This window comes from Sphaerodactylus townsendi, linkage group LG09 (assembly GCF_021028975.2).
Source record: "Sphaerodactylus townsendi isolate TG3544 linkage group LG09, MPM_Stown_v2.3, whole genome shotgun sequence".
Taxonomy (NCBI): domain Eukaryota; kingdom Metazoa; phylum Chordata; class Lepidosauria; order Squamata; family Sphaerodactylidae; genus Sphaerodactylus; species Sphaerodactylus townsendi.
In genome coordinates this window covers 25,568,452-25,586,377 of record NC_059433.1, presented here as the reverse complement: position 1 = coordinate 25,586,377, position 17,926 = coordinate 25,568,452, and the positions used below count along the sequence as shown (strand labels likewise).

General features: G+C 53.9%; 1 protein-coding gene across 1 annotated transcript; it reads left to right on the top strand.

The window, feature by feature from the left end:
• The first annotated feature begins 898 nt into the window (after positions 1-898).
• On the top strand, positions 899-8,609 carry NOL7 (nucleolar protein 7). Its single transcript, XM_048508288.1, has 8 exons — positions 899-1,354; positions 2,197-2,257; positions 4,557-4,615; positions 5,266-5,297; positions 5,878-5,959; positions 6,396-6,517; positions 6,609-6,686; positions 8,191-8,609. The coding sequence occupies exons 1-8, from the start codon at positions 1,191-1,193 to the stop codon at positions 8,262-8,264; spliced, it is 672 nt and encodes a 223-aa protein (XP_048364245.1). The 5' UTR covers positions 899-1,190; the 3' UTR covers positions 8,265-8,609.
• Positions 8,610-17,926: the final 9,317 nt, after the last annotated feature.

Sequence of the window (17,926 nt, the reverse complement as noted above, 5' to 3'; positions counted from 1 at the left end):
TTGCATGGTGCAGATGCTTCGTTTTGTGAATGTCATGCTCCTGGTTGTAGGTTTATGTTTTACAATATGAGTTCTTTTTCTCTGATGCCTTCAAAAGTCAGATGTGAAGTTAAATTTTTACAATGTCCAATGTTTGAAGTGCATCACCTGTCCTCTTGGTAATTATATTACGCTGAATAATCAAATATCACATAACTTTAAGCAGGTGCTAGTAAGAAATCCATATTATCTTTCCATATGTTTCAGCTGAAACTTTAGTTTCTTATTTTACAAAGCTGCAGTGACTTGGTGCTGTACTAATAAGCGATAGATAATCTAAAACTGATTGTTTTGTTGTTTACTGGGCAAAAGCATGTTAAAAATCAAAATCTTTCCCAGTCACTTAAAGTAGGCATGACTCCTTTTGGTAGGAAAGCTGCATTTTACATGTTGTTGGTTGGCTTTCTTGATACCAAAATTGTATATGTTTATAGGCAGAAGCAAGTGCGCTGATTTATGGAACTTACAATGCAGAAGTGCTGGTGATAGTTTTAAAAAATGTTATTTACAGTTCATGCTTCTCTCTGAGATTCGAGGCAGAGTGCATAACCTACATTCCACAGGATGAAGAGACCTCTAATAAACAATGAAACGGAACTAGAATTGCATGTCCACAAAGCAGTTCACTTGCAGAATTTCAGTCAATATCACTTTTAAAATGCTCCAAAAATAGGGCATAAATCAGCTTCAGTGAATGGTCTTTTTCTTCAAATGGGACTAAATCGTTGGTGTAGCGCCATCTGGGAACATGAAGCGGGACTAGAAATCTTGCCTGAGCCTAACCGGTTCGTACCAGTTCTGGGCTGATGCGCGCCCATCACTCAATCCTCGCTCCTGCTGAAGAAAGTCGGGAACAGCAACGCAGAGGAGGCTGCGGGACCCCTAAGAGGCGGGAGCATCCAGCGGGGGTCCAGCTCGCCACCCTGCAGATGCTCCTATTTAAGGGCCTGTGAAGCTGACTCTCAGCGGCATCCCCATTAAAGTCTGGACAGATGTTTTCACCATAGAGAGGGCAAGGCCAGAGCGACCTCCACGTCCCATCAGCGGCTATTAGGGCTGGACTACAAGCATGCCGTCACTAGACAGTACCACCCACTCACGAGGTTTCCGTTTCCTTGTACTTCCGGGTGACAGGAAGTAGGAGAGAAAAGATGGTGGCCGAGAGGACTCGCGCGATGGCGAAGCGGAAAGAAGCGCCCGAGTCTGTGTCTTCGGAGGACGAAATGAGCGACGATGCGCCGGAGGAGGTGACCTTCAAGAGCGCGCAGGTGGCCGCTGAAGAGGCGCGCAGGGCGGCCGTGGAGCGCGCGCGCAGGTGAGGGCCCGCGCGGAAGAGGCGCCGCTTCTACCTGAACCGAATGGGCGGAATTGGGTTCTCCCTTCTAGAAAAGCTGGAGTGGAGAGCCTCTAAAAGAAGCCCCAACTTTAAAAGTCCTATGAAAGAGTCCCAACTTTAAAACCCACATAACCTCGTTTCCAAGCCTTCGCCACCGTCCTTTTGACTCTTATTTAAGTCACTGTATAAAGTTCGCTTTGCTTCTCTCCAAGGCTGCCTTTGAACCTTTTGCAGATTAACTGAGAGTTGAAGTGCACTAACCTGCCCGGCTTCTAAACTCATGGAGCAGCCTTGCCCAGGATGGGCTGCTCCCGAAACATACCCATCAAGGTCGGGCTGTGGTGGATTTCCCAGGCTGGCTGGGCCATGGCCTGGTGGTCTTTTGCTCCTGACATTTCACCCATCTTGTGAGTGCAGGTGTAAATCGTTGCACAAACAAACTAAAACCTGAAAGTTTGAAAGAACAGGTGCTTTGGTCAGGTGCTTGAGCCTTGGCATACCTTATGGACTTTAGGGATGAAGTGCTCATAAGATAGCCCTGGAAAGTGTGAGTTGGCACATGAGCTCAGAGTCGGCATGATGGGCTGTCAGACAGGCAGGTCCCAAGCTCTATAGGGCTGTATAATTAAGAATTAGCACCTTTAATTTGATTCAGAAACAAAGAGGCAGCCAATTTAGATTAGGAAAAGAAGGCTAGAATTTTCATACCTCCAAGCTCTGGTTAGTAAAATAGCTGCATATAGACTCAGTGCAGATGTTCCTTTTTGGCTGTAAACCAGCATAGGTTTATTTTTCTCCCTCCCTCTTTTTTGCTTTGTTAGAGAAAAATCTGCCTTGAAAGAGAAGAGACGGCAAAGGGAAGAACTATTTAAGGAACAAAAGGTAATAATGCTGTCTCCTCAAATTAACCTGCATTGTTTTTATTGTGTACCAACATCCAGTAGAGGTTCTGCATTAGCTCACTACAAAATTGAAATCTGTCATGGACATTTTATTTCTTGATCCCATGTAGAAGGAAACAGTGTAGTTTTTCCTCTAGTAATGTACTTGTAAATTGACTTTATAATTCCCCTGAATCTTGAAAAAAGTTTAATACCTTAACAGAAAATATATAAAGTTTGGTTTTATATTCTATTGCTTTATGCAGCTTGGATCGGTCTTCGTGCAAATTGCTTTGGTAAATGACAAAAAATTACTTTGGGCTCAGTGGCAGATCATGTGTTTGCATGGAGAAGATTCCAGGTTCCCTCCCTAGCATTTCCAATTAAAGGGTTTAGTGTTGAGAAACATTTTCCCACAAGAGTCTTTTGAGATCTACACCAGCTAGAGCAGGCAGTACTAATATTTATTCAGCTTCTGTCATCCTCTTTCCCAACAAAAGTCAGTCTCAGAGTGGCTAACAGTATTCTATATCATTAATAAAACCAGAGCATATAAACCAATGTAAGACTGTAAAACCTGAAATTTGCAGTATATTTATAATACTTAAAAGATGGTGTCCTCAGTTATCCCTTTAATAAAGGGTGAACAAGCAGCAGCAGTGGTCAATTTCAGAAACAACAGAATTACTGCACTGGTTTGAAAAACAACAGCTTTATGGTTTCAGTTGGCTATGAGAGCCAGTTGTGATAATAATGATAGCCTGTAGATTGTAGTGGTTAGAGTATTGGGTTATGACTAGGAACATCTGGGTCTCTATTTCCCATTCAGCTACGAGAACTGGTTTTGATTCCCGACTCTTCCAGATGAACAATGGACTCTTGTCTGGTGAACTAGATTTGTTTTCCCAGTCCTACACATGAAGCCTGCTGGGTGACCTTGGGCTTGTCTGAGTTCTTTTAGAACTCTCTCAGCCCCATCTACCTCACTAAGTGTCTGTGGTGGAGAGAAGAAGGGAAAGCAGTTTGTAAGCTGCCTTGAGTCTCCTTACAGTAGAGAAAGGTGGGGTAGAAATCCAAACTCTTCTTCTTCTGAGAGATGTTGGGCTACTCACCTAACCTACCTTATAACGTGGTTGTGAGGATAGAATGGGAGTTGGGAGGATTTTTTTTATGCTGCCCTGAACACCTTGGAGGAAGGACTGGGTAAACGATAATAAAATCTAGTTCTTTCGCACTTTCTTAATATAAACGTTCACTGTTCTTGGTTATAGATGTATATCCAGCTTTTTTACTTCACTTGCAACAGATATCAGTATATATTTAGGATCCAGGATCACTTCTGTGTTGTTCAGAATTCTAGTAATCTTATTTGTTTATTGTGCGATTTCTATACTGCCCATTCCCTTTCAGTCTCATATGAGTACAATGTGCATACATGAATGTAGTAGTCCAGTCTTTCACCATGGCCAGCAGCCACCAAAAATCAGCCTATACTCTTGGGAGTAACAATGTTTTTAGACTATATCATATCAAGAAAATTTGAGATTATATAAGGGGTGGGCAATCTAGGTGCTACAGAAGAAGATGGAAAGAAATGGCTGGATGCTGGGATGCTGGAATATTAGTCAAGGCAGCAAGAATAAGGAATACCTACTGGTTCTCTTCAGATTCCCTGTCCTGGTAACATGTAGGCTGGATTATTGCAATGTGTAATATGTGGGGCAGCTCTTGAAGAGTGTCCAGAAACTACAGTTGGAGCAGAATGTTGTGGCCGGAATGCTGACTGCAGCGGGACTCCATTATTCTAGTCTTGATTCATCTACATGGGCTTCTAGTTTGCTTCTGCACCCAATTCAGGGTTCTGATATGGACCTTTAAAGCCCTATACAGTTTGGGGGCATCATACCTTAAAGACCGCCGACTCTTATATGAAACTGTCCAATCACTGTGGTAATCTTCAGGGGACTGAGGTATCCCATCATCTGAGAAAGGGCCTTCTTGGTCATGACAACAAAACTGGAATTCCCTCCCCTGGAAGATTCTTCTGTCCCCATGCATTATTGCCTTCCGCCAGCAGGTGAATACTTGGTTTGGTGTTTCCTCACTGACTCTTTTTGTTGTTTATGACTTGTTGCTTTTATTTGTATGACTACTTTGGAGACTGTAGCTTAGAGTAAAAGGGCAGCCTAAAAATGTTTTAAACAAATACAATAATTACTGTATTCAGACTGATAATTTGGTAACTTCATTAGTTTACAAAAAAAAACCCACATTGACTTGCAAATATTTATTCTTTTTAGAAAAAAAAGTTACTTCCTGCCAATGTGCTAGAGGAGTTGGCATCATCACCACAGAACAGGTAAGCAAAACAGTTGTTCAGGAGGACATTTTTAGGATGGGAAATAAAGGTGTAGTTGATGTCTGAGAAATTTTAAGCTGTTTTCACTGCTTTGTTTAGTCTATGCTGTTTTTAGTTCCCTGTTCTCTGATACTATGAGCCAGTTTTATCCAATTAGTTGAATGATTTATACTGTTCTTTTAATTGTGTGATCCAGCTTGAGTCTCAGTGTGAAAGGCATGCTATAAACGAACGCTCCACCTTCAAGTCATGGAACCCTTTGGCCACAGCTTAGAGAGTTGTCTAATTCCATGTATCCTATGAGGCTTTTGACTCTGCCTTAAACCTCAAAAGTAGTTTGCCATGTGATCAGGAAAGACAGACAGTGATACTGTCGTTGGAAAGGTGAAAAGCCATATCTCGTTTTTGCAGAAAAGCCTCACGTAAATAACATGTGACAGGGAAGTTTGCTGAAACTTTCTTGAAATATTTTTTCAGTTAAATTAATAATGGGCAAACAGACCTATTAACTGTACTTGCAATGTATCAGCATGTAAAAATGGCATGTTTTAATTAGTCCCTGTTAGATTATGCTGTCAGTAGATACATGTATAATTGGCTATCGAGATTATTACAAAGATTATTCCTAAATAGAGCTTTTCTTTCTTTAGCAGTAACAAGCCTTCTGACACAACTGCGCAAGGTGTGTATAAAGTTATGCAATGCTGCAGAATCAGTTTTGTTGCACATCCCATGCTGAATTAGCTCCACCAGACAGTGCCTTTGAAATGTGATGCTGACCATTCATAGTTGGAGGTGCTGCGTTTTAGCTATCCACCTATTTTTCTGATAATGGATATTTTTGGAGTTGGCAACTTCCCTTCTCTCTGAATTTAATTAGCTTCCAAATGGCTAAAAATAATGGCTGTAAAATAATCCTGTTTTCAAGTTGATGTAATTTGTTTACTCTTGTATGAAATATGCTGACAGTTATGGTGAAATGTAATGTTTTGAGAGCCAGCAGGGTATAGTGGTTAAGTGTGGCGGGTTCTAATCTGGCCAATGGGGTTTGATTCCTTACTCCGCCACATGAAGCCTGCTGGATGACCATGGGCCAGGCACAGTTCTCTCAGAACTCTCTCAGTCCACACCAAGGCAGGCAGTGGCAAACCACCTCCGAAGGACTCTTGCCTTAAAACCCCTACAGGGTCACTGCATGTCAGCTGTAACTTGATTATACTTTCCACAACCACCAATTTTTTCCAGTATCATTTTTTTAATAGATCAGAATACTGAAGATGAGTCTAAAAGCGAGGGAGACGAAGATGTGATGGAAGACAATGAAGAAGAAACACTGGCAGTTAGGTATGAAGTTGAGTAATTGTTTAGTACATCGTATTGATTTTTAGGAGAAAAGCCCACTACTACTGTGACTTCCTCGGCAAGCACATCTAGCTAACTGTACTCCTGTCTTCCCCGTGAGCATTAATTGGAGGCAAAAGTCCAAATGAGCTATGAAAGGAGAAATATTGGTATGTCCCAGATACCGTAAAAGGTGCTGCTCATCAGGGGTTGATGAATGAGCACAGCAGATCGTGAACAGGCTTGTATCGTTCATAAGTGAGTTGGCATAACCTAGGACAATTTTGATTTTGTCGCATTGAAAGAAACAAATGTTTTAGTTGCTACAACCACTGTGACAAACAGTGGGGGGGAAATAGGGTAGCTCAACTAAAATGAGGAAGTTCAGCAAAACAGCGGCTATGAGGCATCGCTTCTTATCTGTCCTTGGCTCCACTAGGCTCCAGCAAAGCTATGTGGCAGTGCGGCTAAAAGATCAGCAGTTAGCTAACCAGCAGCAGGAAGCAGCCAAAGACTTCATACAAAGGCAGCTCTATGGAGGTGGGAGCAACCGAACTACAGGTAAACACTCTGGGTGTACTGGAGAAACTTGCTGCTTTAGTTACAGCACACAGCCTTGAGTAAATGATTTCCCCTTCCCTTCCTTTTTCAGCAAACCGGTATTTTTCGCTTGAAAACAAGAAGAGCACAGTTAAAAAACCTGCACTCCAGTTTGTTGTTAATTCTTGGGGTAAGTTCAGATTATTCTTTTTGTGGCTGTTGGGAGAAAATTGCCCTGACCTATGGCAAGCTGCTGAGAAACAATTTGAAGTATCCTTTGGGGTTGGTTGTTAAGTACATATTATTCTAGTTTTTAACTAAGGGGCTCATTAGCTAGCCTGAGAACAGCTTTATCGATTTTGTTTTAACCTTCTCCGTTTGCTTTTATTGGCACATTTTTATTGACTTGATCGTAATTAATTATTTTATTGATTGCTGACTTCTTAAGATTTGGTTTTATTATCTCATTTGCTTGGTTTTGTTTTACTTCTTCAGTTGTGATCTGATCTGGACAGGTGGCATCTTGAGTTTTCTGAATAAATAAGTGTTCAAACTGATGTAAAAAACAACTTGCTAAGCTTTTACAGTATTTAATTATGTAAAGAGCTGCTTGTGACAGCTTTCCATTCTGATATGGTGTGAAAAAGGCTCAAGTAGAGAAATAGGTTTGTCACATAGTGGGCTTGCATAACATATGAAGCTGTCCGAACATGTTCGACCTGTGTGGAAAAGATTCCCAGATTTTAATTGTACACATCCTGGTTCTTACTCTTCGTTGCCACAGAATTGGTTGCTAATGTATTATTTTCAAATACAGTGTCTGCTGAGGTACTATACTGCATTGCATCAAAGCTGAGTTAAGAATGGAAACTGTCTAAAATGGAATTTTCATAGAGCTTCTATGGAGCCATTATAATATGGATAGAAATGGGAATCTGAGCAGTGGAAGGAGGTAGAGAAGGCTTGAATGTTGCTGCAGCAGTGGAACACCTGAGACCTACTTGTGAAGAGGCTGCAAAGACAGCCAGTGGAAGCAACTGCAGTGGTTTGGTAGGGTTCAGCTGATGGCCAAATGGAAAGGGGCTGTGGCTCAATAAAAGAGCATCACCTTTACCAGCAAAACATCCCCGATTGAATCAATGGCATCCCCATACCTTTATCCACAAAAAGATGGCAGGAGATGTGTGAATTAATACACCACATCTTCCTGGACATTTTTCATGGACGAGTGCTCTGTCATAGCTAGTGCCTCCCTTCCCACCCCACCCCCTTCTGATTCTCTTTCACAATTAAAGAATCTTATTTAAGGACCGGATTTGTCAAAACCATTATCCTCTGCGCTGCTAAAACATAGCCATAGCAGGCGCAACTGTAGAAAAATGAAAGTGTTTCTTTTATCAAAGTGCTGTGTTTAACAGTGCAGAGAATAACAGTTTCAACGAAGCCAGCGCTTAAATAAGATTCTTTAATCGTAAAAGAGAATCTGGACTTCTGTAACATGCAGGGGCACATTCAACTTCTGCCGACAAATGCACAGCCATCTTTCCATGGAAAAAGGTATAGTTAAAAGGATCAGGTAATAAGTGATGAGGGAGGATGCCACGCTGCTGGCAGTCTGACCCTGATAGATCAGTGGCCTGATTCTGCATGAGGTAATTTCAACATTCAAATAATCATTATTCTTTTTCTAACAGGTAAAAAGAAAAAACAAAAAGCTAAGCAATTTACAAAACACTGGATCTCTTCAAAGATGGTGCCTAAAACATAAGTGGACTGCATTCTGACCGCCTGAAGGATATTCCCAGGAATGTTAATTGTCAAGATGTTATGTTGCATGAACTGTATTTTTTACAATGTGAAATTTCTGCATAAATGCTGTATTTACTTGTCAGCATCCTGTCTTTCAAAAAAACCTGCCTTCAGATTTTCTAAGTCTTCCTGTAGAATGTACAGCTCTGTTAAAAAACACAAGGCTTGGACAGATGTAAAGTGGGACACAGCATTTTAACCTTTATTATGCACATCTGATGGGAAGTTACAATTATGTTACCTTGGGAAGATTGGCCTTGGTTGCTATGTGAAAGTCTGCCCTTTAAAATCGATTACAAAACTCTGCATTGAGTCATGTTTATTGTTTACATGGGGGATTTAGGGCTTGTGTACTGACGTTTGGTCAATGAATAGGAATGTCTAATTGAAAGCCATCTTCCTAGACCAATTTTGTGAAGTTGAATTATAGATCAATCTCAATCTGGCAAGTTTTAGATTGGAAATTTGTAAATTAATATATAGATGGCACAAGCTTTATAGCAGCACAGAATGAAATGCAGAACGTTAATGCATGGGCTATATTAAGAGCATAGCTTATTCACCTTAAGGAAAAAATGTTCATATAGAAACAGCCATAAATACACTTATAGTTGGAAGCAACAGATTATAGCAAATTTTAACTGACGGAAACATTGCTTGCTCTGTACTGTCGAAACATTGCTTGCTCTGTATATGTAGCATACTGTGTATGGTTGAGAATACTGAATTCACTGACTTTGTGAGCAAGCCATAACAAAGAAGAACTGAAAGACCGAAGTTTGAATATTCACTCTGCCAGGGACAATTGCTGGGTGACCTTTGGCCAGTCATACCATCTGCCTGACCTACTTCACAGGTTTGTTCTAAGGATAAAATAGAGACAAGAATCATGTAAGCTGCTTTGGGTCTCCAATGGAAATAAAGGTGGTGTATACATGAAGCAGGACCTGTGCAGTGTAGAGGTTAAGCTGTCAGACTAGGACCTGGCCAGGGTGGATTTGATTTTAATCAATTTAAATCACTAGTCAGTAAGATTTACTTTTAATCATAGTTTTCTACATAAAGACTCATTCTTGCTAGTATGATGTTAATATTTACAACTCGATGAAGATTTCGTTTTCAGAATAACAACTTTTCAGATTAGTTTTACAGTGAAAAATTACTAATTTGGATATATTAGAAATACAGATATATTATTAGAAAAATATATTATAATAAATAGTTTCATTCAGGCCGCCAGGCCTGGCATTTCCTTGCTGCAGTGTTTGCATTTTGCACACATTCTCACCTTACCCAAAGGCAGAGAAACTTCATTACAATATTCTCAAATTGGGTCTTTTATGGCCTGCTGCCTTGTACATTTTCTCTTCCAGGGAGAGGACAATATGATAAACCTCCCACTATACACACAAAGATCCCAAGACTTTTGGAGTGTTCTGCTCAAAAGGTTTCACTTACATTTTCACTGCTTGCCTCTCCTTCCTCACACTTAGCTCTTTGTGCAGATCTATTCCGCTTCAAACCCATTTTCTACTCATTGACCTTTTTGAAACTTAGTACTTAGAATGCTAGAGGTAGATACTGTATTCATAGATTTGCAGAGGAACAATTGGATTAGGATCTTTCCCTCAACTGTATGCTTATTTTATGACATTTTTACTGCGAAGACATGTTTTGTCGAAGGCTTTCATGGCCAGAATCACTAGGGTGCTGTGTGATTTCCGGGCTGTATGGCCGTGTTCTAGCAGCATTCTCTCCTGACATTTCACCTGCATCTGTGGCTGGCATCCTCTGAAGATGCCAGCCACAGATGCAGGTGAAACATAGGAGAGAATGCTGCTAGAACACAGCCATACAGCCCGAAAACCACATAGCCCTCCAAAAGACATGTTATTTCTGCAGACAAAAATGTACAGTTCTGAGAACTGCAAAACCAAGCATCTGTGATACTGTTGTCTAGATAGAAAAGCTGCCCAAAATAATTTGAACGAAACCTCAGGAGGAGCATGGTATTGTGTCTGGATCAATGCTGTTCATTAATCCCAAAATTTAAACATTGCATGAATGTACAATTTCATGCTACATAATTAAAAACTAATCCTTATTTCATGATGAATAACGTTTGGACTACAATGTCTCTTAAAGAAAAATCTAAACTATCTTTAGATAGATTTTTCTTCGAAAAGCAATTTGCTTTTTAACAATCCAATTAGAATTTTTAAACATCTGATTTTTTAAAAAAAATTATTGATTTTTATCCACCCAGAACTGGCTTACCCAGGTTCACTTCCCCACTCTACCATGGAAACTTGCTGAGTGGCTCTCGGCTCTAACCCTGGCTAGTTTTTGGATGGAAGACCTCCAACGAATGCTACGGGCATGATGAGGAGGCAGACAATGGCAAACCGCCAGATGTCTCTTACCTTGAAAACCCTGCAGCAGGGGTGTCCAACTCTGGTGCCCCAGATGTTCATGGATTACGATTCCCATTAGCTCCTGCCAGCATGGCCAATTGACCATGCTGGCAGGGACGATGGCCCTAGGGTCGCTATAAGTCAACTGTGACTTGACGGAAAAATAAATGCAGGGGGGGGTCCTAATACTGTGCTTGTATACTTAACAGAAAAGGCAGTCTTACAGAAAGAATCGTTACAATGGAAAATGCCCCCACGATACAAAACTATTAGAAATAAAGCTATAAATAATACACTGTGTCACAGACAAATGCTGCAGTCAAGGTAAGATGTCATCTCAAGATTGCTCCCCAACTTAATAAACAATTTCTGGGCTCATTTGAAGCCCCTCACAGTTAAACACTGCAGTACTCCAGAAATAAGGCTAATATTGAAATTGCAAATGACTTCTACACCAAACACTTCACATCAGCAGCTGTGATGACCACACAACACATCAACTTAACTCTCCCTCAAAATGTGCAACAGAACCCTCGTGGAATCAAGAACTGGCCAACTCCAACAACAATCTGGACAAAATCATTGGTGGGGGGAGCTGAAATGTGGAGCTAAAGAAATAATATAGTCATTGAAGCCTATTCCTATAGCCTTAAAAATAATACAGGGAAATTATTGTTGCTGGCAAAATATGGAAGGAACCGAGTCACCTTCAGGAGAAATATGCTGTGACTGACAGCTGTATAATGATTAGTTGTCCTGGTCATGAAACCTTGAGTCACATGAGATTTGGAAGGGAAAAAAATCCTGAGAATTCTAGAGTTGGCAGTTGAGAGCAACGGTTAAACTGTCTTGTTTAAGATGAAGTTGAGGCTGGCATCTGAAGTGAGAGAAATACATTGTGAAGGATCAAGAACAGTACTGTGTGAGGGAACTTATTTGACTGTCCTTCCTGAAGGGAAAAAGTTACTAAGTAAAGGGGATAACACCTAATTAGTTCTAAGGAAGAAAACTAGGGAAATTACATGTTTTGTTCCTGATTCCACCAACGTATAATATTGTTTCAAGAAGCTTAAGTCTCTTCAACTAAGTAGTGACTGCCAAGGGTTCTCTATCTCAGTATATCTCTAAAGTAGCAACACCTGTCTGTGAAATACATCAGATAAGTCTTGATTACAAAGTATCTTCTATAAACATCCATTCCTGTTGTTTATCCAGTTTATTTTCTGAAACTTTTCCCATTTCTCCCAAATACAGAAAACATTTTAAGCCTCTCTTGTGCCATATTCTGACTTATACACACAGTTCTTGGTGGATCCCTCACCCATCTTCAGTGTAGGAGAGGAAAACAAGAAGAGACACTTTAGAAGCTTCTGGAGTGATTGTGGTGGTTGGGGAGGGGAAAAGCAATAAAACGAAAGGACTTCTGTCATACGTGCACTGTCCGAGTTAAACTATGGACATTAAAAACAACTGGAACAGCTTACCTCTGGGGAGGGGAGTGTACATGTTTATGTGTGTCCAATGTTCCCTACCAGGGTCACCCCTTTTGCCAAAGAAGAGCTGGCTATGACCTGGCCATCCCACAATCATTCCTCAATTACAACCTGCAATACACTTCAGGGTTTAGAGTGAACCATCCTAGAAATATGATGCTGATAAGATTTCAATGAAGGCCACACCAACAAATGAGTGGAAGCTCTCCTTAATAAAATAACTCAGGGGTACTCGCTCCAATCTTGTTGATAAACAGGTTTGTACCATTGCTAGCCACACCTTCTTTTGAGAGAGGATTTTGGAAAATGATTTTTAAATTTTTTCTTATTTCTACTGATTGATACATGAACCCCTATAAAACTAAGTGCCTCAACTGTATGCTCTGCTTCTGCCTTGGTCAGTGGACCTAGCATTTTGCTGCTGTTTAATACATCTTTTTTATTCTTTTACACCTCTAAAGTCTCTTATTGGGCTCTGAGTCTATGGGGACCAAATTCTGATTCACAAACGTGTGATTCAATTGCATCTAGCTTATTTAGACTCTGCCAATCTAGATAAGCAATCCTATGCTACCTACAGATGAATGTGGTCTATATGAGGCTGCACTGGAAGATGGCGAGAAAGCTTCAACTGGTACAGCAGAACTCAGCAAAGAATAAATCCAGTTCAACCTCAGTAGATTTATACTGCTAAAATAGTCCCAAACACACAAGTTCATTTTGAACAACAGAGATTAGGAACACTAGTACCGCAGTTATTTGTCAAATAGGTCAAATGGTGGTGGTTGCAAATGGCTTATTATTCAACAGATGACCTATCTGGTATGCACAAACTGCCAAGTGCAGTAGGTTCTCCACCCACCAAAACACTTCTCAGAGGTTCTAGAGAGGAAGGGTTAAAACCAATTGCAGAATTTTGTACATGGTGCTGTTCTGCATGATAAGAAGCCAGGGTGAAAGATCAGAACTGATGTTATCTGATCATCTGAACATGGGGAAAAAAAATCTGATGGCTGCAACAGCTGACATGATGTGGACAATGGCTGAAATCTCAGAAGGCAGAAAGACTGAGGAACCACAGATGGCTGGGATGGTGGTTCAAAAACCTGGTTCCCTTCTTTGAACCAGAGGACAAATAAAGGCAGACTTGCACAATTAAAAAAAATCTATTATTTCATAGTGCAGGGGTCTGCAACCTGCGGCTCTCCAGATGTTCATGGACTACAATTCCCATCAGCCCAATTGGCCCACCCCCCCCCCCCCCCCCCCCCCCCCCCCCGAACCCCCCCCCCCCCCCACCCCCCCCCCCCCCCCCCCCCCCCCCCCCCGCCCCCCCCCCCCCCCCCCCCCCCCCCCCCCCCACCCCCCCCCCCCCCCACCCCCCCCCCCCCCCCCCCCCCCCCCCCGCCACCCCCCCCGCCCCCCACCCCCCCCCCCCCCCACCCCCCCCCCCCCCCACCCCCCCCCCCCCCCACCCCCCCCCCCCCCCACCCCCCCCCCCCCCCACCCCCCCCCCCCCCCACCCCCCCCCCCCCCCACCCCCCCCCCCCCCCACCCCCCCCCCCCCCCACCCCCCCCCCCCCCCACCCCCCCCCCCCCCCACCCCCCCCCCCCCCCACCCCCCCCCCCCCCCACCCCCCCCCCCCCCCACCCCCCCCCCCCCCCACCCCCCCCCCCCCCCACCCCCCCCCCCCCCCACCCCCCCCCCCCCCCACCCCCCCCCCCCCCCACCCCCCCCCCCCCCCACCCCCCCCCCCCCCCACCCCCCCCCCCCCCCACCCCCCCCCCCCCCCACCCCCCCCCCCCCCCACCCCCCCCCCCCCCCACCCCCCCCCCCCCCCACCCCCCCCCCCCCCCACCCCCCCCCCCCCCCACCCCCCCCCCCCCCCACCCCCCCCCCCCCCCACCCCCCCCCCCCCCCACCCCCCCCCCCCCCCACCCCCCCCCCCCCCCACCCCCCCCCCCCCCCACCCCCCCCCCCCCCCACCCCCCCCCCCCCCCACCCCCCCCCCCCCCCACCCCCCCCCCCCCCCACCCCCCCCCCCCCCCACCCCCCCCCCCCCCCACCCCCCCCCCCCCCCACCCCCCCCCCCCCCCACCCCCCCCCCCCCCCACCCCCCCCCCCCCCCACCCCCCCCCCCCCCCACCCCCCCCCCCCCCCACCCCCCCCCCCCCCCACCCCCCCCCCCCCCCACCCCCCCCCCCCCCCACCCCCCCCCCCCCCCACCCCCCCCCCCCCCCACCCCCCCCCCCCCCCACCCCCCCCCCCCCCCACCCCCCCCCCCCCCCACCCCCCCCCCCCCCCACCCCCCCCCCCCCCCACCCCCCCCCCCCCCCACCCCCCCCCCCCCCCACCCCCCCCCCCCCCCACCCCCCCCCCCCCCCACCCCCCCCCCCCCCCACCCCCCCCCCCCCCCACCCCCCCCCCCCCCCACCCCCCCCCCCCCCCACCCCCCCCCCCCCCCACCCCCCCCCCCCCCCACCCCCCCCCCCCCCCACCCCCCCCCCCCCCCACCCCCCCCCCCCCCCACCCCCCCCCCCCCCCACCCCCCCCCCCCCCCACCCCCCCCCCCCCCCACCCCCCCCCCCCCCCACCCCCCCCCCCCCCCACCCCCCCCCCCCCCCACCCCCCCCCCCCCCCACCCCCCCCCCCCCCCACCCCCCCCCCCCCCCACCCCCCCCCCCCCCCACCCCCCCCCCCCCCCACCCCCCCCCCCCCCCACCCCCCCCCCCCCCCACCCCCCCCCCCCCCCACCCCCCCCCCCCCCCACCCCCCCCCCCCCCCACCCCCCCCCCCCCCCACCCCCCCCCCCCCCCACCCCCCCCCCCCCCCACCCCCCCCCCCCCCCACCCCCCCCCCCCCCCACCCCCCCCCCCCCCCACCCCCCCCCCCCCCCACCCCCCCCCCCCCCCACCCCCCCCCCCCCCCACCCCCCCCCCCCCCCACCCCCCCCCCCCCCCACCCCCCCCCCCCCCCACCCCCCCCCCCCCCCACCCCCCCCCCCCCCCACCCCCCCCCCCCCCCACCCCCCCCCCCCCCCACCCCCCCCCCCCCCCACCCCCCCCCCCCCCCACCCCCCCCCCCCCCCACCCCCCCCCCCCCCCACCCCCCCCCCCCCCCACCCCCCCCCCCCCCCACCCCCCCCCCCCCCCACCCCCCCCCCCCCCCACCCCCCCCCCCCCCCACCCCCCCCCCCCCCCACCCCCCCCCCCCCCCACCCCCCCCCCCCCCCACCCCCCCCCCCCCCCACCCCCCCCCCCCCCCACCCCCCCCCCCCCCCACCCCCCCCCCCCCCCACCCCCCCCCCCCCCCACCCCCCCCCCCCCCCACCCCCCCCCCCCCCCACCCCCCCCCCCCCCCACCCCCCCCCCCCCCCACCCCCCCCCCCCCCCACCCCCCCCCCCCCCCACCCCCCCCCCCCCCCACCCCCCCCCCCCCCCACCCCCCCCCCCCCCCACCCCCCCCCCCCCCCACCCCCCCCCCCCCCCACCCCCCCCCCCCCCCACCCCCCCCCCCCCCCACCCCCCCCCCCCCCCACCCCCCCCCCCCCCCACCCCCCCCCCCCCCCACCCCCCCCCCCCCCCACCCCCCCCCCCCCCCACCCCCCCCCCCCCCCACCCCCCCCCCCCCCCACCCCCCCCCCCCCCCACCCCCCCCCCCCCCCACCCCCCCCCCCCCCCACCCCCCCCCCCCCCCACCCCCCCCCCCCCCCACCCCCCCCCCCCCCCACCCCCCCCCCCCCCCACCCCCCCCCCCCCCCACCCCCCCCCCCCCCCACCCCCCCCCCCCCCCACCCCCCCCCCCCCCCACCCCCCCCCCCCCCCACCCCCCCCCCCCCCCACCCCCCCCCCCCCCCACCCCCCCCCCCCCCCACCCCCCCCCCCCCCCACCCCCCCCCCCCCCCACCCCCCCCCCCCCCCACCCCCCCCCCCCCCCACCCCCCCCCCCCCCCACCCCCCCCCCCCCCCACCCCCCCCCCCCCCCACCCCCCCCCCCCCCCACCCCCCCCCCCCCCCACCCCCCCCCCCCCCCACCCCCCCCCCCCCCCACCCCCCCCCCCCCCCACCCCCCCCCCCCCCCACCCCCCCCCCCCCCCACCCCCCCCCCCCCCCACCCCCCCCCCCCCCCACCCCCCCCCCCCCCCACCCCCCCCCCCCCCCACCCCCCCCCCCCCCCACCCCCCCCCCCCCCCACCCCCCCCCCCCCCCACCCCCCCCCCCCCCCACCCCCCCCCCCCCCCACCCCCCCCCCCCCCCACCCCCCCCCCCCCCCACCCCCCCCCCCCCCCACCCCCCCCCCCCCCCACCCCCCCCCCCCCCCACCCCCCCCCCCCCCCACCCCCCCCCCCCCCCACCCCCCCCCCCCCCCACCCCCCCCCCCCCCCACCCCCCCCCCCCCCCACCCCCCCCCCCCCCCACCCCCCCCCCCCCCCACCCCCCCCCCCCCCCACCCCCCCCCCCCCCCACCCCCCCCCCCCCCCACCCCCCCCCCCCCCCACCCCCCCCCCCCCCCACCCCCCCCCCCCCCCACCCCCCCCCCCCCCCACCCCCCCCCCCCCCCACCCCCCCCCCCCCCCACCCCCCCCCCCCCCCACCCCCCCCCCCCCCCACCCCCCCCCCCCCCCACCCCCCCCCCCCCCCACCCCCCCCCCCCCCCACCCCCCCCCCCCCCCACCCCCCCCCCCCCCCACCCCCCCCCCCCCCCACCCCCCCCCCCCCCCACCCCCCCCCCCCCCCACCCCCCCCCCCCCCCACCCCCCCCCCCCCCCACCCCCCCCCCCCCCCACCCCCCCCCCCCCCCACCCCCCCCCCCCCCCACCCCCCCCCCCCCCCACCCCCCCCCCCCCCCACCCCCCCCCCCCCCCACCCCCCCCCCCCCCCACCCCCCCCCCCCCCCACCCCCCCCCCCCCCCACCCCCCCCCCCCCCCACCCCCCCCCCCCCCCACCCCCCCCCCCCCCCACCCCCCCCCCCCCCCACCCCCCCCCCCCCCCACCCCCCCCCCCCCCCACCCCCCCCCCCCCCCACCCCCCCCCCCCCCCACCCCCCCCCCCCCCCACCCCCCCCCCCCCCCACCCCCCCCCCCCCCCACCCCCCCCCCCCCCCACCCCCCCCCCCCCCCACCCCCCCCCCCCCCCACCCCCCCCCCCCCCCACCCCCCCCCCCCCCCACCCCCCCCCCCCCCCACCCCCCCCCCCCCCCACCCCCCCCCCCCCCCACCCCCCCCCCCCCCCACCCCCCCCCCCCCCCACCCCCCCCCCCCCCCACCCCCCCCCCCCCCCACCCCCCCCCCCCCCCACCCCCCCCCCCCCCCACCCCCCCCCCCCCCCACCCCCCCCCCCCCCCACCCCCCCCCCCCCCCACCCCCCCCCCCCCCCACCCCCCCCCCCCCCCACCCCCCCCCCCCCCCACCCCCCCCCCCCCCCACCCCCCCCCCCCCCCACCCCCCCCCCCCCCCACCCCCCCCCCCCCCCACCCCCCCCCCCCCCCACCCCCCCCCCCCCCCACCCCCCCCCCCCCCCACCCCCCCCCCCCCCCACCCCCCCCCCCCCCCACCCCCCCCCCCCCCCACCCCCCCCCCCCCCCACCCCCCCCCCCCCCCACCCCCCCCCCCCCCCACCCCCCCCCCCCCCCACCCCCCCCCCCCCCCACCCCCCCCCCCCCCCACCCCCCCCCCCCCCCACCCCCCCCCCCCCCCACCCCCCCCCCCCCCCA